This window comes from Gigantopelta aegis, chromosome 9 (genome assembly GCF_016097555.1).
Source record: "Gigantopelta aegis isolate Gae_Host chromosome 9, Gae_host_genome, whole genome shotgun sequence".
In the NCBI taxonomy this organism is placed as follows: Eukaryota; Metazoa; Mollusca; class Gastropoda; order Neomphalida; family Peltospiridae; genus Gigantopelta; species Gigantopelta aegis.
The window spans coordinates 59,475,123-59,497,660 of NC_054707.1; the positions used below are offsets into that span (position 1 = coordinate 59,475,123).

General features: G+C 38.8%; 1 protein-coding gene across 3 annotated transcripts in view; it reads right to left on the reverse strand.

The window, feature by feature from the left end:
• LOC121380652 (solute carrier family 23 member 1-like) overlaps positions 1-19,398 on the reverse strand; it is a 52,291-nt gene extending 32,893 nt beyond the window's left edge. Inside the window, exons 1-3 of one of the 3 annotated variants that reach the window (XM_041509579.1) lie at positions 19,268-19,398; positions 8,421-8,559; positions 2,851-3,023 (exon numbers count right to left, since the gene is read on the reverse strand). In XM_041509579.1, the coding sequence (XP_041365513.1) occupies positions 2,851-3,023; positions 8,421-8,543 (296 nt within the window). In that variant the 5' untranslated portion in view covers positions 8,544-8,559; positions 19,268-19,398. Of the gene's footprint in view, positions 1-2,850; positions 3,024-8,420; positions 8,560-11,622; positions 11,771-11,901; positions 12,012-19,267 lie in introns of those variants that run through there. The other 2 variants (XM_041509580.1, XM_041509577.1) reach the window with 2 other exon arrangements.
• Positions 19,399-22,538: the final 3,140 nt, after the last annotated feature.

The following is a 22,538-nucleotide window of genomic DNA, read 5'->3' on the forward strand; positions in this document are numbered from 1 at the left end:
TGGAAACGTCCAAAGGTGGGTTTCAAAACATCTTGGTTATTAAAGACCACTTCACAAGATATGCTCAAGCCATACCTACAAAGAACCAGACTGCAAAAAAACACTGCAGAAGTTTTGTTCAATCATTTCTTTGTTCACTATGGTTTTCCTCGGCGCTTACATTCGGACCAGCGTGCTAACTTTGAAAGTAAACTGTTGAAAGAAGTGTGTGACATTGCAGGTATCAATAAGTCTAGAATCCTATGGGTAATGGCATGATAGAAATATTCAACAGGACATTACTGGATATGCTTGGCACCTTGGATCCAGGTAAGAAGGTTGATTGGAAGAGTCACGTAGCGCCCTTAGTTCATGCCTATAACTGTACTAGACATGAGTCAACTGGTTTTTCACCATTCTTTCTTATGTTTGGCAGAAATGCACGACTTCCTGTAGATGTTGCTCTGGGGTTGGAATCGATCCAGGGTGAGAAGAACCTGAGTGACTACACAGCAGGCTTGCGCAAACGATTACTGGATTCTTATGGGTTAGCAGTCAGAGCAGCAGAACATAGTCGACAGCATCAAAAGAAAAACTATGATCTCAAGGTGCGTGGTTCAATCCTACAGATAGGGGATAGAGTGTTAGTTCGTTGCTTGGCGTTTGATGGCAAACACAAGATTGCGGATAAGTGGGAAGAGGATCCTTATATTGTGCAAAACCAGCCGAATAAGGATATCCCTGTCTTTGTAGTTCGTAAAGAGGATGGACACGGTCGATGCAGAACACTGCACAGAAATCTGTTGTTGCCAATAGGATCTCTTCCGGTTTCCGCAGACGACAAATCTGGAACACTTAAGCCAAAGCCAAAACCACGAACAATACCTGCGGCAAGGATACCTTCACCAGAATCGGATGATGAATTGGACTCGTCAGTAGATGAAGATTATGTTGATCTTTATGAGGATTCTGTAGTGTCGGCTGGAGTCAACGGTCCCACTAATAGAGGTCAGTACCCCTTCCGCTGCTGACTCGGAATCTGTTAGTACGGTGCGTTCAGGCAGCTCTTCTACAGTAGAAGATGGGGAAATCATCTCTAGAAGACGCTGATGCAGACCACAGACCTGTTGAAAAAGAGCCAGCAGAAGATGTTCCTTGTTCTGATTCCACTCCGGAATCTGATACCAATTCAAGAAGCCCTATACCTGTTCACAGCCGATCTACTAGGGAGAGACGTCCTCTTAAGTGGTTCACCCAGGGAGATTTTGTCATGATGCAGAATCATGATTGGAGAGATCGGGCTGGGTTCCTGGCTAACATGGCTTCAAACAGGTTATTTGAACAGATGCCTTCAGACGCAGTGAATGCTGTTTTACAAATTGTTTTGAGTGCGTCGAAACAATTTGATGTCAAATGACGAGGACGTCATTTTTTAAACTGGGGGGAGTATGTAACGGGGTAAAAATATATAACACTGTATGTATATATGTTTTATTTTATTTGCTACTTATTTTATAATATTTTATTAATGGGTTATTTCGTTTGTTTTTAGGATATTCGTCGTAGAGAATACCCTATTAGACAACGCCCTAACCTTTCTTTCCAGTCAAATTGGAGTTTAGCCAATGATATTTTATTCTGGTGTCATGTGACATTGGTCACGGCTAGTCCGTGCCACATTCACATTGAACAGCAAGCCATCAACACACGACATAATTCTCAACTATTTCTTGATTATTTTTTCATCTTTTCTGCGACGGTTACACAGGATGAGGAATTGTCATTAATACTCGGCAACCAGTTCGGTCCATAGCCCACAGCCAAGGACCTTTATTTGACGGTTGCCAAATAAACCGAATCCTACCCAGCATTGTTGTCTTTCTGATTTGAGGGATTTAACCCAAATGCTACATATATATATTGATAAGGACTACTGACATCAGTTAAAACAATATGTATCTTGGTCTGGATATTTGCAAAGGCAAAAATTACTTTCAAAAATTTAATTTTGCATTTGACATTCTGTCGAAGTTTATCATGATGGTCTACTTTCAACTAGGTGTTTGCTAGGTGGTGTGTGGTTATGTGCGTGACGGTGTGAGGATTACTTCGCATTCAAACTTTGTAAGACTGCCTGTCCGCTCGTCTGCAGTCATATCGACTAACAATAGAAGAAAAAAAACCATACCACGTTACTGCTGTCGGCTTTCACAACTGTGGCTAAACAATGTATTGTCAAAGGTTTTTTAGTGGGGAATTCAGACTCGTAACAACACTGTACACGCTTTGAGAGAAAAGCAAGATTTTGTATTTTTGTTTGGCAATGAATTAGGGCAGGGTGGCGATAATCAGAGGCGGTGCGGCAACAAACACGACAGGGTGGCACAAAACGGAGGCAGGGCGCAGCGCCCAGCGCCCCTCTATTTATTGCTATCTAGAACACTGCTATATATGTGTGTGTGTGTGTGTGTGCCCCCCCCCCCCCCCCTCCCCCCTTGGCACCTTCCTACGCCACTATACTATACGGAATGGTACCTTAGCTTGCGAAGTTAATATGACGATGGTTGAGGGATATTAAAGCAGTGGCAAATGCGGGAGTGGTGGTGGATGGTGTTAGGGGGTTTAACTCCCCCTTTAGCTGCAAAGTAAAAACAAGTTGCACCTTTAATTTGTTTCTGTCTTTCACTGTAAACACCCACTTGTAAACACACGCACTGGGGACCCCCCCCCCCCCCCCACACACACACACACAGCGACACACACGTACCCAACTCGGTGAGATATGTAGATCTGCGAGCACGCATAGACGTTACCCCCTTCTTACAATACTAGATCCGTCCCTGTAAATAATAAATAAACTCTCAGACCCACCTGATACCGACTGTGGTTTGGATTAGGGTGGAAATGCCACCCACAAAGATCACTGTGCCAATGAGCTCACTCTGTCCAACTATATCGCCCTCACCATCAGCGTTGGTAATGCAGAAATATGTCTCCATCAGGATTGGGTAGGAGAATGTGGCACCAAATGCTGTCAGGAATTGCTAGAAATAACATTATTAATTTATGTTTACTTCAATGGTACACACTTGTCAAATGAAAAAAACAAACAAAACAAACAAACATAAAAAATAAGAAGAAAAATCATACATAGAACATATAAGATAGTATAAATGAATTGCATTACACTAAGTTATTGTTGATTTATACCATACCTCCCACCCCCAGCAAAAGCGGGAATAATAAAAAGACAAGAGTAGCCAACCGATGGGGAACATGATATGCCAGTCATGAGTTTAACAAACAAGCATATGCACACATTAATCTATGTGTTACATGTATGATTGGATTATCATTATATGAAATTTGAAAATGGGATGGATTAATTATTTTATACCAACTTCTGACGATACTGCAGGCGTGTGCGCTGTAATTTTAGCAGTGGGAATCTAAAATGTGGCGAGCAAAGAGGGTTAGAGTCATATCCCCTCGGAAATTATATTGGAAAAACGTTTTGCTTAAGCGGGGATGGTGTCGAGGTCGATGGGAAAAACATTTTGCTTAAGCGGGGATGGTGTCGGGTGGATGGGTTCATCCTCCGATTCCCTCCTCCTACATAAGTGCCTCTCCTACACCAACTAGAAAAAGTGCTGCTGATTAATGAAGTTATTGTTCTTTATTAAAAAGGGAACAGTTTTGTAACATGTGTACAATGGCGACACTTTATATCGACTGCGAAACATACTTTCCAATGGTGTTCAGAATCTAGACATATGTGATTTACTTGCGATACAAAAAAGTAAAGTTTGTTTTATTTAACGACGCCACTAGAGCACATTGATTTTTTTTTTATCTTATCATCGGCTATTGGACGTAAACATATGGTAATTTTGACACTGTTTTTTAGAGGAAACCCCTATCGCCACATAGGCTACTCTTTTACGACAGGCAGCAAGGGATCTTTTATTTGCACTTCCCACAGGCAGGATAGCACAAACCATGTCCTTTGTTGAACCTGTTATGGATCACTGGTCGGTGCAAGTGGTTTACACCTACTCATTGAACCTTGCGGAGCACTCACTCAGGGTTTGGAGTCGGTATTTAGATTAAAAATCCCATGCCTCGACTGGGATCTGAACCCAGTACCTACCAGCCTGTAGACCGATGGCCTAACCACGACGCCACCGAGGCCGGTATAACGCTCATTTTTACATAATGAGAATATATCTGTATTCTTATTGGTCGTATAACCTTATCTCGTCTTCTACCTCTTTCTTATCCTCTCTCTTCTCTTTATAATATCCCAGATTAAACCAATTACATGTATGTATATTTACTACTCTTGTACTTACTTACTTACTTACTTATGTGTATGTATGTGTGAATCTATGTATGTACATATGTGTATGTATCGGAGGACATCCGGATACGTGTGTACGTATATGGATATATGTGTTGTATATTTATTATATGTACAACAAAAAAAGAAAGAAAAAAAGTTAGGTCATGGCGACCCTCTCCCGTCCTTCCACTGCGTCACCAAATCGTTCTCAGAGACCTTGCTGCGCTTTGCCTCACGCTTTCATACTTTTGAGGTCGCAGTGGGAGCGCCAGCGTGATTGCATTTGAGTGTGACAGGGTATTATTGTGTGCTTTGAAGGAACGAAGGAAATGTTTTATTAAGGACCACACATATACTGAGAGAGGAAACCCGCTGTCGCCACTTTATGGGCTACTCTTTTCGATTAGCAGCAAGGGATCTTTATATGCACCATCCCATAGACAGGATAACACATACCACAGCCTTTGATATACCAGTCGTGGTGCACTGGCTGGAGCCAGAAATAGTCCAATGGGCCCACCGACGGAGATCGATCCCAGACCGATCGCACAACAAGTGAACGCTTTACCACTGGGCTACGTCCCGCCATGTGTGCTTTTAAAGCGTTCTGGTCATGTTCCATCTATTACCACAAATGAAAGAAATGTTTTATTTAACGACGCACTCAGCACATTTTATTTACGGTTATATGGCATCAGACATGTGGTTAAGGACCACACAGATTTTGAGAGGAAACACGCTGTCGCCACTTCATGGGCTACTCTTTCCGATTAGAAGCAAGGGATCTTTTATTTGCGCTTCCCACGGGCAGGATAGCACACACCATGGCCTTTGTTGAACCAGTTATGGATCACTGGTCGGTGCAAGTGGTTTACACCTACCCATTGAACCTTGCGGAGCACTCACTCAGGGTTTGGAGTCGGTATTTAAATTAAAAATCCCATGCCTCGACTGGGATCCGAACCCAGTACCTACCAGCCTGTAGACCGATGGCCTAATCACGACGCCACTGAGGCCGGTCATAAAAATTAGATGTCCGTGCCCCAGTAATGGTAAGCATAATAGACTCCATCATATATGGTCATGTGTGATAGAAAAAGTACACCTGAGGTGGTGGAAATTTGGACCTGGTCCCATGGTCGAAATGTTCACCACCGAGGGTGTACTTTTTTTTTTAATCCCACATGACCAACGACACCATATCAAACGCAACCGTGCAATAGCCGATGTAGGATAGTTTCTTAATTAGCTGCAACTGGCAACTCATTTTGCGTGCCCCTATCCACTAAGGTTCAGGCACGCCCACCCCGGATTCAGCCTCTGACTTCGCCAGTGACCGACTCCGGGGCGGGAGGGGGGGGGGGGGGGGGGGTGTGTGAGAAAGATGCAGGTGACAATTTTTAATAGTGTGGTAGGACCACTTAAAAACGGGATAAAAAAACTAAAATAATTTGGGGTCTATCATTACGTATATTTATTTATTATATTAATATAATAGCACCATAATTAAAATTAAACCTATAACATTCTATTATTTTATAGTATGATTAGTAGGTGCACAATTATAATTAAGTTTTCAATCGGGCAGTTCGAAAATAATATATACTATAATTATATATTTAATAATAATATTTATATATATATATGTATTATATATATTTTTTTGTTTATTATTTAAATTTAGCCCTGGAGGAAAAAGGATTCGCAAAGGGGGGAACCCAGCGTCACCGAGCAGTCCGGCGCTCCAACAGGCGGGGGCCCAATACGGTCAGTCCGGATTTCCATGGGGGGGGGGGCGTTCCGGGGGGGGGGAGGCTTCCTAACAGGCATCCCTACCGGTCCAAACCGCCAACGCCCTATCGCACCCAAATATGCACCCTACCACGGCGTCCCCCCCCACCCCCCCCCCCCCCCCCCCCCCCCCCCAGGTTATCCATACAACACGGGTGGGCCGTAATTAGATGAAATGAATGGTGTGAATATGATGATATATGAAGATAAAACCCGCGAGCCGCCGTCTGGTGTGGTGGTGAAACGTATATGATGTCGTTGTTGATATTGGTTAACAAGTGGATTGATCCAGTTCTTGGAGTGAGGTGCCCTCGCCGTTCTCCTCAAGCATTCGTGAGCTCTACACCCGAAGGGGTGCGCCACCTAAACGGATGACAAATGTCATTGCTATATAATCCTCGGTGTCACCCAAGAAACCACTTATTCGTTAAGTGGGTGGCACCGAGTACCGGTCAGGTTTTTTTGTTTGTATATATACAATATTGACCGATCAAATTATTACCGTTTAAAACCTGTTTGATATTTAAAAAGAACGGGTACATGTAAATTAAAATAATACTAATTTAAAATGCTAAGAGGGAGGATTTAACAACTAATAACTAAATTTATTATAACAATTAATTAAAAATATAATAACTATACCATACATAATTAAAAACTAAAACACATTCACACCCAGCCATATATTCCGCCTGTGAAGGGCGGCACAGACACTGCCAGGTGTATGCGCCGCCAAGTCACGGCGAAAAAACAACATTCACGCAACCACGACGATAGGCACTGACTCTCGAGAGATGAAGTTGTGTTTGGAGAACGTGGAGGAGTTAATAGACTAATTTACAATTACAATAAACTACTCAAAATAAACAAAAGGCGGCCATTAGTATCTTAATGCAAGGGCGGTCAGAGGACGTAATCGTATGCAATAAAATGAGAATTCTAAATCCCTGAACGGAGCCTGCAAGAGAAAGTACAATGGAAATACAGTGGCTAGTGACTTACTCTTGTCCAATGGTGGTATACTAATATATTTAATGTAAAGAGCTCAAGGCTTTAATAAAACTGGATAATTATTTGGATAGACCTCTCCCGCTGAAGACAAAAACCGAAGGCAAGAATCGACTGCAAGAATGAAAAAAAAAGTTAATTAGCTTTCTTCCATGGGGTAGCTCTGTCCTATATATACCTGAAGATGAGAGAAGTTATAGTTACATCATTCTTTTACGAGAGATTCGTCTAGTTAGACCACGGTTATTGCGGACGTTGAGTGACAGGTGTAATGATCGAGGGCGTAGATTCGTTTAGTTAGACCACGGTTATTGTGACCATTGAGTGACAGGTGTAATGATCGAGGGCGAAGCTTCGTTTAGTTAGACCAGTCATTGCGACCGTTGAGTGACAGGTGTAACGATCGAGGGCGTAGATTCGTTTAGTTAGACCACGGTTATTGCGGCCGTTGAGTGACAGGTGTAACGATCGAGGGCGTAGAATCGTTTAGTTAGACCACGGTTATTGCGGCCGTTGAGTGACAGGTGTAATGATCGAGGAAGTAGACCGATATCTATTACACCCGTCACTCAGCGGTCGTAATAACCGTGGTCTAACTAGACGCATCTCAAGTGATGGATGAGGTAACTACCTTGTACCACACCCCCATGACGACACCATGGTCGTGAAGAAGTTTTATAATTTAATTTTAGCGGGCACATTTCACCTTGCTTTGTAGTCTGAATCGGATGTAGCAAATGTGTGGGGGTTTTGCACAAGAGAGCACTAGCAGCCCGATAGGAGTTGGTAACAGGCGGAGGGTGCGCAACGTCCTTTTTAACGTTGCTAACTCCCTCAATACTGGCTACACTACGCTCAAGCTACGCCCTCGATCATTACACCCGTCACTCAACGGCCGCAATAACGTTAACCGTGGTCTAACTAGACTAATCTCTCGTAAAAGGATGATGTAACTATAACATGTTGATCACTATTATAACTATCATCCTACAAATTTTTTTGTTTTTTTGTTTTCTTTTGGGTTTTTTTTTCTCAATAATTTCAGTTTGGTTTGACGTAAGAAGAAAAGTAAAAGTGTTTTGGAAATTACCCCCCCCCCCCCCAAAAAAAAAAAAAACCCCAAAAAATCCCCAAAAAACCCACCAAACAAACAAACAAAAAACAACAACGACACACACACACAAAATCAAACAATCGATTCACAAATAAATAACTTGTAGCGATAGTATGACAAAAAAAAAAAGACGATCCCTGAATTCAGCATTCCATATTACGACATCTAAAGTTCTACAAGAAGTACCTGAAAACCTAAAAGTATGCACAGATACCAAGGTGGACATTGTTCAACCGTATACAGCATGTTCCTCTGCTTGGGAGGTAGACTCTTTGCATCTTCAACCACCTCTATATTGACACTATCCATTTATTGTCAAGGATAACTGAAAAATAAAGCGTAAATTCTCACAATTTTGCGATCTTGCAGTGCAATGTGAAAAGACTTGCACGGACAATGCGATGTTGCTTAAGACAGCTTAAGAGAGCCTAAGACCGCCAAAGTTAAAGTTTGTTTTGTTTAACGACACCGCTAAAGCGCATTGATTTATTAATCGTCGGCTATTGGATGTCAAACATTTGGTAATTGTGACATAAGTGTTAAAGAGGAAACCCGCTACATTTTTTGTTTTACATTAGTAGCATGGGATCTTTTATAAGCACCACCCCACAGACAGGATGGCACATACCACAGCCTTTGATATACCAGTCGTGGTGCACTGGCTGGAACGAGAAATAGCCCAATTAGCCCAGTGATGGGGATCGATCCTAGAACGACCGCGCATCAAGCTAGCGCTTTACCACTGGGCTACGTCCCGCCCCGTGCTGTTTTCCAAATGCTAGTTAAAATGGCATTTGAAGCCATCCAAAGCTTAAATTTAACTTGCGTTATATAATGCTTTTTGATAATGGTAATGACTATAAATTATAATTTAATTGAAAAGGAATCCTCTTTATACATACTAGAAATATATATATAGTGATATAATTATTATGGTTTATCTATTTGTCTGGTTGGGTTGTTTTTTTTGTTTTTTTATTTTGTATAAAAAGGTATTTGTTGGTATAAGTCTATGTAAAATTTGATGCTGGAACCACAACAGTGTTGTGTCTTTCAATGAGCAGAATGATAAACTGTAATACTTTGTCCATTCTGAAGATGCAAAAACGCATCCTTCTTCTGAATATTTAATTTTTTAAATTTATTTTTAAATTTTTTAATTGATTTAATTAGTACTTTATAGAAAGGTTTGCTTCCCGATTTGTCCTTTAAGAGGAGCTCAATTTTTGATGGAAATATAGGATGTTTACTTAAACTGAATGTTTGGTTATTTGAATTAATTTTTTCCTGTATAAAAGATTTGACTGCCATTAATAAAGATGTATATTCTAGAAAATTTTATCTTATGTTATATTTTGCTTTAAATATATCAAAATTCGTGTATCATCCTTTGTCGTCTAATAAATCTTGTATAAATATTATGCTATTTTCAATATACTGTTTATAGATTATGGTGGGGGTTTTTGTCTATAAATATATTGTTATTGTACCAAATATTAGAACTTAATATTTCATCTTTATTCCAGCTATTCAGTACATCTTTCCAGAAAACATTTTAAAGATTCCTTTTCTTAATTTGAATAAAACAATCTCCGTATATTACTAACTGTTTAGTTGTTAGTATATAGTTTATTACATTAAAGCCTTCCGGCTCATAGGCATTACATTTTATATACAAATCAATAACATTTGACAAGTGGTGCATAATTGGAGGATGGACAATTAAATATGTTGAGAACGTAAACATAATGCATTTTAAAGATATTTACCAATATTACACAATTCTTTTCTGTTTTGAAAAGACAATAATTGCACAAGTTTAAACACAGATGGTTTGGGCTAGTAGTATTTCTTAATTATTATATTGAACGTAATTGCATGTACAATGGACATTTCAAAATAAAGTGATATTCATCCGCTATAGCATTCTGATTATACATCTGGCATTTCTGTTGCGACCTTTCATTACCATAATATCTACCTTGTTCAACAAACAACTGGTGAGAAGAAACACGAAATTTTGTTATAAGAGTAGTGTAACAATCTGGCAATGATATTCTAAGGTAGTACTACAAGCAAAACGTATCTATTAAATGCTTATATACATTGCATTTAAACCTGTTACAGAATGAAATACAGCTATCCATTTGGAGTGTGACAGAAACAGTCATCTTATCCATGTCAATTTCAATGCTGTTGTAAAATGTTTGATGTCTAACATTTTAATTCCACCAGTCTCATAATCTTGCACCAAGACTTCTCATTTTATTTTATCTGGTTTATTTTGCCATATAAAATTGAAAAAGCATTTTATTTATTTGTTTCAACATCTGCATATTGAGATATAACATAATTTTCCACATCAATAGCTATACCCTTAATATCTTTAGAGTGTCTAATTAGTATTTCAGAACATATTATAAAACTATAAGGTGACAGTGGATCGCTTTGTCTACATCATTTTTCTAGGTTAAAACTCTGCGATAAAAGTCCATTTTGTAATATTATCGACACTGAATTATTATAAAAGGTTTTTATCCAATTTTTAACTGAAGATTTAAAATTTAAAATATCTAAAGATTGCTCAATAAAACGCTAGGAGACCGAGTCAAAAGCTTTTTCAAAATCCACTAATACTAATATCCCTGGTATTTTATGATATTCAGTATGTTGCATTATGTCATAAATTAAAAATTTTCTAGGGTCGACCACCCCGTAACAATGAATGGCGGTTTACATGCATATAACATAAAATATAACATATATATATATATATATATATATATATATATATATATATATATATCAAAAAACAAATTATCAATATACATGTATGTACATGCGATCATTACCGATAGATTTTTATCCCCTTCAGACAGATTAGCCAAACTACTATTATTAGGACGGCAAGAAATTTACTGCCCATTATCCAAAAACATTTATCAATGCACCAATAGGGTCAAACAACAGTAAAAGTCAGTAAAATGATATCAAGTGCTACAATTTACTGTTTATTATCAAATTTAGCTATTTGCTCGGGTTTACAACATTAATTCACTCGGGACAGATAATCCGTAATTCCTCGAGGCTCGTTAGTTATTCTCTAAGTAATTACAATCATTAAAAAGTCTCTATTAGTCGATAACATCTTAAACATTGCAGCAAACTCAGGAATGTCCCTTTAATCCCAATTTTCCCCTTTTTATACTTTTGGCGTTAATATTCAAAATTGACCCTATTTGTCAGGTTATCCCTGTCCCGAGTCAGACCCCCGATTCTATCGGAGGCCTAACTTGGGATAGGCGTGAGCAAAACCCTAGTGGTATATGGACACGTTAAACCAGTTACTAAGCTAAGCTAAAAATGCAATTAACGTTTAATACCTTACCTCGAACACCGCCTAAAAGTACTAGTGACCGAACACCGCCTAAACGTACAAGTGACCGATGAGCCAGTGTCTGTATATTAAAGACACACATGTATACAACAGTAGCGCCTGACGTGGTAATTTCTGTGTCCACTCAAGTGAAAATGTCATGCATGACTGCCCAGAATGTTTTGTTTATTTTGTTCTTCAGTTCTTAAATGCATAATATTTATAAGACTGTGTAAAATATCTGTGGACATTACGACTTTTTGAACATTTAATAATTTACACGTTACTTACATATTCAGAGTTAATAGTTATAACAAATCCAATGTTTCTGGACTTCCTAGTGTATCTCTAAATGCAGTTTATACGAAATGCAAAAGTTGTCTGCCTTTTATCAATGACCCATTTGGCCTCAGATTACAGTTATCTTCCCATTTGGTTGTCGAAAATCCGGAAGTTTCACCGCGCAAGTAGTCTGCTGTTTGACTGTGATTATTTCATGGCAGACAGCTATGAAGTGGCAACTGTTTGACTGAAGTGACAGGGGATAGCATGTAGTTTGTAAACATGTGTAACTTGCTGACATTGAAGACTTGTTTGTGGTAATTCCGGCCCATGCAAAAGTAGTGCTTTTTGTGTAAAATGGGTGTACTCCGGCCTGGTTTAGAGGGTGTGTCTGTTTAAACCAATATGCTGGGAGAAAGAGCTGGACAACAGGGGTTGTCCTTTTCAGGGTATGTGTCCCCCGTGCAGGCAAAGGTACATACAAAACTTCACGGGCCTGCTGATATTAATAAAAATGTTATAGCCACTAAGGCTATATAGAAACATATAGCGAAATTAATTGTGGTCTGAGGCCATTTGACATGCGCACTTTTCCATCGTAAAACTAATGTCTGGATAAGAGAAAAGCATGTTGACATGAAAATCCCTGTGAATGCGGGGCGGGACGTAGCCCAGTAGTAAAGCGTTCGCTTGATTGTGCGGCGTCGGTCTAGGATCAATCCCCATCGGTGGACCCATTGGGCTATTTCCCATTGGGCTATTGCCAGTGCAGGCGGTCCCTCCTCTCCCCTCCCCCCACCTTTCCTGTCATGGACGGAGGAGCAGGCCAAGGCCGGCTCTTGTGCCCACGACAGGCGTGCGCTACAACAGCTTGTTCTGAATGTGCACGTAAAACCCTATGACCTGACCTGACCTAACAAGCCTCCGTATTTTTATGGTAGAAGGCCTGCGCTCCATTTCACAATGCGATCTTACCTTATGCACTTAAGGTGATCTTAGCGCTAAGCGCAGGTTACTATTTAGGTAAATTAGCAAGGAACATGCGCTGTTGACCATGTTATCTGCGAAGGTATATTTTGGTTCGGTTTGTTTTCTCGTGCACGGTTCGCGCAATCAACATCCGATTTGTTGTTGTTCATTTGTGAGATTTTTCTTCACAGTTCGTGAACATTTTCAGTAACAATAAAGTTCAGACAAGTAAGTATCTCAATACAAAACGTTACAAACCCTTAAAACCAATAATTTTGCTAAGTCTTACGATATCTGGAGAGGGGATACAACCAGGACAGAACAGTTGGAACATGTCCAGGAGAGGTGAAAGGAACGCACCCCAAGTCTGTGGGCACTCTGTGAAATTTGTCGTGACGTAGGCATTGTTGTGCTTCGAGCGACATCTACCGGTGACATCAGAATACTAACTTTCAAAATTATTTCAAGCAATTGGAACATGGGGATTCCCATGGTATTTATCGATATAAAACCTGCTTTTTCACTCCATTTGATAAAAACGTGATCTAAGTGTGTTACAGGTTTGTAGATTAACCAAATTGTAATTTATTTTCGCTGGATGGAACTAGGGCGTGCGGCTTTAAATAATAAAAATATTCCAGGGAATGTAGTTTTAAGACGACCAGAAACACATTGAATATACAGTCATTGATATTCTAAGCAAGAAAATATATTCAATATGTAAGTTTAATCGTAGAAATATTTTATTAGTAGGAAACATTTTACAATGCAGCAAACTCAGGAATGTCCCTTTAATCGAAACAGAGGACATCTTTAAAACAAATTCCTCCCAAGCACCCAATAAAGTTACATCCCGTAGATACATTTCTAGTATTCTATAATGATTCTTGGAATTTCATATTTTGTGTAGCTTCTGTAAAATTTGGTGTTAACTACAGGTATATGTAAGCGCTTTTAAAGATTCATCATTGTAGTTACAAATGACATATTTTGCTAATTTTAACATTTAATTATGATAAATAACTGTATTTTTATTTGTTGATTCCACACATTAATCATTTCATAACTAACTCAAGAATATCAAAACAGCAATGTGCTTCAAATGAATGTAAATAGTGGTTTACCAAAATGTGACGTCACGTTTAACATGTTGGTTATGATCCTCTACAAATTAAAGGTTACAAATTTATATTTAAAAAAATGCTACTAGAAATGTAACGTTTTATGGATATATTCAGTTAGTTACATGATCTTGTTGACTGTGTTGACTGCATTACAATTCTTATTTTCTTTAAATGCTATTAATGACGATGAAGAAGTAAGCAATGGTATAAAATCACTTAAGCTAGGTAAAAACCCAGGCCCCATTTCACTAAACATCGTAAGTTTACGTCTGCTACTAGCAGTTATACCGGTCGTGCGTTTGCACGTGTTTGGCGTCTATTTCACACACAAAATTACATCATTACGGAAGCTGAAGTATTTTAAAGAGAAAAGAAAATGAAATATGTGTTCTTCTAACTATATTTGTTGAACTATAATAGTAATAAGAATTATGGTTTAGTCGTAGATTTACATTTACGTGAAAAACTAGGCTTACGATATTATGTGAAATTTGGCCCAGTACAGGGGCCTATTTCACAAAACAAAGTTTATGTCTGCGACTAGCAGTTATTCGTTATAACGTGGGCATGATTATTCCATTGTTTAATAAAGATCCAAATAATTATAGAGGTATTTCACTATTAAATATTATTGGAAAATTATTTATTCTATTTTGGAAATCAGGATTAGGACTTGGTTAGAAGTACATGTCTAGAATTATTTTCTATAAAAATGTATATTCCTACTTATATAGGTATAAGAAGTATTGTGCTAAATGTGTTTTTAAAATATTGGCGCATTCGCTGTTGATGCCTTATAGGTGACTTATAAGTAATTAAATCACATCTAATGAAAAAGGATTAATGTAATATTTGATACTAGATATCAAATTTGTCTCACATGAGTAAGTTTCCAACAAATCCGTTCTTGGAGTGGCAGTTCTCCTACCGGCGGTGCAGGAAGGATGAAGTAGTCTTTTGCCGTGCTTGCATCGGCGGCACACATTTAACACATTAATTCATTTTAAAGACGAATTCTCCTCCTCGGTGTGAACACTGTTATAATGCAGCAGAGAAACCTCACCCATAGAGGGTGTTGGCACAATGATTTTGTATACCGTAACAGTCATTTTAAGATCGGGACCCATCTTAAAGGTCACCTGTATTAACCTTGGCGACCATTTTGAATTTTGTCATATGTGAAACCTATTTTTCTCTATTGTAGGTGCCGTTTAGCCTTCTACCAGATGAACTGATATAATTTTTAGTTTAAAATACCCACTTTATTTTAATATAATGTGTGTATACATGAACTGTCAATGTTAACAACTTCAAGAGTGGCCAACAAATTGGACACCATATTACAGATTTTGTCATACATAGAACCTTTTGCTAAGTTTTGTTGTAACCATTTTCTGTATGTAGATGGATTAGTTCAGTTTAAGGTTGGAAACCTATGTTGGTGTAGTACATGTGGGTTTTATCATATCAATAAGTTTTAAATGTAAATAATTTAACGTTGAGTGCTGGATCTCTAGATTGTAACATTCCACAAACATTAACATTCTGATCACCCACATCATCAGCGACATCCTCATTTACATCACCAACATCTGCAAACTACAGTTACCTGCATGCGGTTATCCCCTGTGAATGAAGATAATCACCTGTGGCATCAAGTCGAGCACTGTTTAAAGCATAAGTAAGTGGATTATTGTTGGTCGAGCACTATTTAAAGCATAAGTAAGTGGATTATTGTTGGTCGAGCACTATTTAAAGCATAAGTAAGTGGATTATTGTCGGTCATGATTACAAAGTCCTACCCGTACAAATAATAATTAAACTTTTCTGGCGATAGTCTATACACATCCTCAGTTTCCCATCTTTCTTCTTGGCAAGGACAACGCTAGAAGCCCAAGGACTGTGAAGGTTTGGTGCCTCCTGCTGACAGAAAACTTCGCAGATGACCTCGTTCTTTTTAGTATTTGGCCAGTGGAATGTGTGTGAAAGGAATATCGTAATTTAAATTGATTTCATGTTTCACCTTTGTTGAAAGACCAACATCCTGATCATTCTTTGAAAACAAATATTTAAATTTCAATATACATTCAAAAAATCTTTCTTCACTTCTTCTTTAGTAAATCCTTCTGTGTCAACTTCTACCTGTTCCAGTATACCTTGTGAATCCATTTACTGACCAGATGGCAAATCCTCAAGTGTGACTGGTTGTAGTTCACATGACAAAGCTTTTGATGGGACAATGGTAACATTGAATACATGAACTTCAGTGTCATCTGACATTTTCCTGTTATAATACATGATTGTTCGTGCAATATCAAGATTTTCTGATAAAGTAGAATGAGTTGTTGCTTGAAGTAAAGCGCATATCTGAGGATTGTCAATACTCTTAGTCAGGTGTCCCTTAATTATAGCAGTACTGTTTCCTGGTTTAGTGATGTTTTGCGACTCAGCACTCCGAACTAGAGCCAATATACCACCATTCTTCACCAATTCCTTCTCCAGTAAAACACTACATTTGAAGGCTAAGTGCCAAGGTGTATGCAAGATCAAATATCTGGGGGAAAAAATCGTACCATTAGTGGTCCTACAGTCTTGCCAGAAATGTGACAATACATTTGTCCCAAGCAATACTGGAACTCTTCCATTATACTTGGTGTCAGGAACTATCAGAAGCTAACAACACAGACACTCTTTTCCATTAATTCCACATCCCAGGATGAAGAAACTCTGACCGTAACACAGTCTAAACAAGGTAAGTGATCTCCTCCAGCACATTAAATATCCAACGTGTTATTCAAACGTTCAAATGGAATATGTAACAAATTCTTCTTGTAAAATGTGGTGTAACAAAGGTCGTCGTATATATAATTAAATTTCCGTTACATTCATTACACAGTCTAACGTCATCCCATTGGCCCAGCCGTAGAACCGAGAGTTTGTTGATTTCTCGATGAATGTAAAAATTACGTCAGGGAACGTCATATATTGGTAGTTTGTCTTTAATTATACTGAGCGTTATACCGGCCTCGGTGGCGTCGTGGTTAGGCCATCGGTCTACAGGCTGGTAGGTACTGGGTTCGGATCCCAGTCGATGCATGGGATTTTTAATCCAGATACCGACTCCAAACTGTGAGTGAGTGCTCCGCAAGGCTCAATGGGTAGGTGTAAACCACTTGCACCGACCAGTGATCCATAACTGGTTCAACAATGGCCATGGTTTGTGCTATCCTGCCTGTGGGAAGCGCAAATAAAAGATACATTGCTGCCTGTCGTAAAATAGTAGCCTATATGGCGACAGCGGGTTTCCTCTAAAAAACAGAATGACCATATGTTTGACGTCCAATAACCGATGATAAGAAAAAATCAATGTGCTCTAGTGGCGTCGTTAAATAAAAAAACTTTACTTTACTGAGCGTTATTGTTTAAGAACTAACAAATATTTCAAAATAAAATATGAACTTGTAGTGTTATTATTAGTAAGTACAAATGTATGTTTAAAATTCAATTAAGTATTGTCTATTATTTCTTTTACGTTCATGAATTGACCGCAATTATTTTTTGGTTCATGCAAGTATGAACCGAAAAAACAATGTGCACACTGTATGACTCTGCGTAGGGCGTCATACAAAAGTGTGCACATCGTTTTTTCGGTTCATACTTGCATGAACCAAAAAATAATTGCAGTCAAATCTTATAATTAAATTTATATGCATACTTTAACAATACATAACTGAATTTATTTTGTTTAGCTTTAAATACGCCTCTAGCATTGTTTGTGTAAACTTCATTGATACTTAGGTCGCGTAAGAATGCAAACGTTCATTCACTATTATTTGAATCAGATGATTTTTTTTGTAAATGACGCCATTTCCTCTAGCTGCTGTGCATTTTTACGGATCATTTAGTTATATTTTATGAAAGTGAATGAAGGAAACGTGTCTAACATTTATGCTGCCGGTGAAACTGTTTAATTTTCGCCAATAGCTGTAGAACATCGCTTACAAGTAAGTTACAGGCGTGAAGTTTCCTACATGATTTCTTTGGCCACCGATCGAGTCTCGTGTCATGATTAGCGAAGAGATTTTTTAGTGTTTTTTTTTTTCTTTTAAATCAATGCGTATAGATCTACATGTCTACCCTGCTATAGCATTTTCAATTAATTTATCGTATAAATTTTTTTGTATTGCTTTTGTAGCTTTCACGTGTTTTCTTCAAAATATCTAAATATGATTGCTAGAATAATCCGGTTTGTTGCACAAAAGTAGTGCGTGTCGGGGGGGGGGGGGGATAGGCGTGGCTTAAATGTTTTCGGTTCATCGAGATATGAACGAAAAAAAGTAAGCACCTCTGGACCAATCAGATTGCCGTAAAGTGTATAGACGCAAAGAAAATTTAATTATATGGGTATGAACAAAACAAATCATTCGCAAACTTATGTGAGAACGGCTTCGCCGATTCACACTTTGCAGATGATTTGTTTTTCATACCCCAATGAAAGTAAAAGAAATAACAGACACTCCTTAAATAACGTCATCGTCATCCCATTGGTCCAGACGTAGCAACTAGGGCCTCCACGAGTCCAAAATATTGGACTTGGGTACTTAAGGGTCAAACTCGACCCGGATCAGAGTACCCGACACTAGATGATAATGAGACTAAGGAATAAAGTAAAATAGCATTATGCATCTTAATTCCAGCGCTGAACATGCATACCATTCCATGCCATTGTATTGCATTCCACATATTCAACTTTTGTTTTCCCTCCATGTCTCAAAGCCCTGTAATACAATCGGCGGCAAGCATATGGCAAAATGGCGTAAAAATATAATTAAACGAGAGTGCTCTTCGTTGCACGGGAAGACCTACTCGATAGAGATATTTGGGCAAAATGTGCCTTCTACCATTACAGGATTCCCCCTTTATTCTACACGCAAAGTTAGTTACAATCCATGTAGAAATGCGTAATGATTCGTTTGTAACTCTATATAGCTGTTTAGCAGTATAGGCCCTATGAGTAAATGGGGTTTTTTATCCAGATTCCGGCATTTTGGTTTAATTCGGGCAAAAACGGCCTGCCTCCTGCTCCCCTCCGCTACAAAAATGGGAGCCCGTACGCCTATGACTAAGCTTTCGACTTATTATCACATACAGATGAAAGAAAGAGCTATAGAAGACATGCTAGATAGCTAATCATCGTGTCTTTTCTATACATGTGCACTAGCTCACTGCACCAGTTACGACTGAACAGGTGCATTTATGAAATGAACAATTATAATACTTACCCTCTCAGCGGACGAAAAGAAGAAGCCACATGTACATTATCCGTTTCGGCCTTTTCATTTGAAAACAAAACTGCTTTACTTAAGAGAAACGGGTATACGCATATAAAGCTGGAGTGTCTACAAAAAGTTTATTTGCATAACCCGCTGGCCGGATCTTTTCTGAACAAGTTATACTCAACAAGAAAAGTTTCTATTATTAAGCTTTGCAACCCTATATAGCTGTTTGATAGTAATGCTAATATAAATAAATGTTATCCAGATCTCTTTATTTTTATTTTAAAGTTACATTCTCTGGTTACCATATTATAAGATCATGTACAAATGTGAAATACAAGCTCAAATGCACTTTTAAAATATTCCAGGAAATGTAGTTTTAATAAGTTCTGTTATATATATACTACTCAAAAGAATTTAAGGGTCAAAAATGTATAACCAAATAAGTTTCAGAGTGTATTAGATTGATGATGTAAACTACACCAAAAGTTTTATTTATTGTTCCATATTTACAAAAAACCACAAATAAACGTCACTGTATACAAGAAAGTCACATGACATGCTGTCAAAGTTGAAGGTTGTCAAACATGGATTTTACACATTAGAACATTCGTTTAATAGTGTGTGAATCCACCCCTGGCGCGAATACACTCGACACATCGTTGCCTCATGCTGTTGATCAGACGTCTGAAGAAATCTTGGGGAATGGCCTGCCACTCTGCCATAAGAAGTTGACCCAGATCATGAAGGTTGGCCGGAGGGGCATGGTTATCCCGAACTCTCCTGCCTAATTCGTCCCAGGCATGCTCTATTGGGGCCAAGTCAGGCGAATATGCTGGCCAATCCATCCTGGCGATACCTTGTTGTCTGAGAAAGTCCGTTACCACCCTGGCGCGGTGGGGTCTGGCATTGTCATCCTGCAGAACTGCCCCGCCGCCAATCTGCTGAAGGCCTGGGAGAACCGGATAATCTCATTCAGATAGCGGATTCCATTCAGATTGCCACCCACCACATAGAGGGGGGTCCTGTGGTGGATAGAGATGCCGCCCCATACCATGACGCTGCCACCACCGAACCGGTGACGTTGTCTAACGTTAACGTCAGCGAAGCGCTCCCCAGGACGTCTGTAGACACGAACCCGACCGTCGTTGAACTGGAGACTAAACCTGGACTCATCAGTGAACATCACTCGACCCCACTGAACACGTTGCCACCGCAGATGAAGCGTGCACCAGTGACGTCTGGCCGTTCTGTGACGTGGTAGGAGTGGTGGTCGAACAGCCTGGCGACGGCAGCGTAGATTATTGGCTCTCAGACGATTGCGTATGGTTTGATCAGACACTCGAGTTCCAGTCGCAGTCCGCAGATTGTCACGTAATCGGCGTGCAGTGGTTGTGCGTTGACGTAGAGCCATATTGGTGATGTAGCGGTCCTCTCTATTTGTAGTGCTTCGGGGTCTTCCCGAACGTGGACGATTTCGAACAGAATTCGTTGCTTGGTACCGTTGCCACAGTCGGCCAACGACACTCTGACTGACACCAAGTCTCAGAGCAACATTTCTTTGCGTATTGCCATCCTGAAGCCAAGCAATAGCCCTTCCTCGATCTTCGATAGTCAGTTGAAGTCGTACCATTGTCGAATTTGGAGTGTGCACCGTACACGAACGCAAGCTCCAATTATACGGAAATTCAGCATTGGGAACATGGAATACACGTGCAAAGCGTGCAAATGAAGGCTTTGTGAAAATGCAAGTTATGGGCACTTAGCAGACCTTTCGCTTTTGCCCTAATTTACGTACAAATGTAAGCATGTTTTCGCCATTAGAACTAGTCGACAGTGTCAATGACAGTGGATTTTAATTCATTTATGGGTTGCTTAGACCCACTTTCGTCAAAATGGAACAATACCATGCGTGACATTATGGTCTAGCTAATATAATTGACATTCAGAAAATAATGTCGAAAATATCGTCTGACCCTTAAATTCTTTTGAGTAGTATATATATATGTTTATCGTTTTGAAATGTTTTGCCACAAACGTTTGTTTTTGCCTTTTTGACATTTTATTTTTGGTATTTTGTCTTTTTTCACGTATGTGACTCTTTCACAAATGTTCACATTGTGTTTGATTATTTTTGTATACCCATTTAATCTTACTTAATAAAGACCATTCTGACTGTGCATTAAAAATATTTGATTGAACATTTATGTAATACAAAATATTGCATGCGTAGTTACGTGTTCACTAAAATGACGTCATGTCCCTGGCAAAGACGCTCAGGGGTCTGTCAATTTTACCAAATTCAAAGTAAGTTACGTTAATTAATTAAACGTTTTTTAGTCATAATATAGAAAGGTTGTATGCAATAAAAACAGAACCACATACCAGTTGCTTTTCCCATGTTATTTATTGGACTCGTTTTTATTGCGCAAGATTTAGGCTATAGGCCTACCGCGCGGTCTCGTAGCATAATATTCTTGCGCTCTATAAACTCGTGCAGTAAATAACACGGGGGGAAACAAGACAGCCAATAGTTTCGATATAGACAATAATATATGAGTGGCCGTTAGATACCATTTATTTTACAACGAGTTGTTTTAAAATGTATCTAACGAGCGAAAGCGAGTAAGATAAACGTATCTAACGGATACTCGTATGAATGTATTATTCTATTTCTTACATATCCTAAAAAAACCCGGGTTTTAAACAAATTTTTACATCTTTTTCGACTAAAAGTTATTTACAGACTTTACACTTGTAGCTAACTTACGTGTCACAGACAAATGCTTGTCAGGTTAACTATACGTCACAGTGTATACGATTTCGATCGTGCTGTTTTTCATTATATAATATGTATGGCATTGGTGACCTGATCATCACCTAGGACCAGCCAGTCGTAAGTCTTGACATTGTTAAGACACGTACATGTGTAAACAAGTATGTGTTAACAAAAATAACAAATGATGTTCTCACCAACGGGTGTGTAAGAAATATGTTTTACCTTTGTTTGACACGATGTGTTTTTGTGTTGACGTGTTGCTAAACATTCATTCTTACTGAGATACGTGTCGTCATTCATTTAATCAGTTAACCCGGAAAGGAATGCTTTGTTTCAACAACACGCTGACAGATTTCAGCCTACGGTTACTTGGTTTCAAGTTCTAGTTCTTTATTGCTTTAAGTTTTTACGACTTATCAGTATAATACAATGTACAACAAAATAATATATATATACAGGATATGTACAGGATTATGGTGGAGAATGATTTAGTAAATA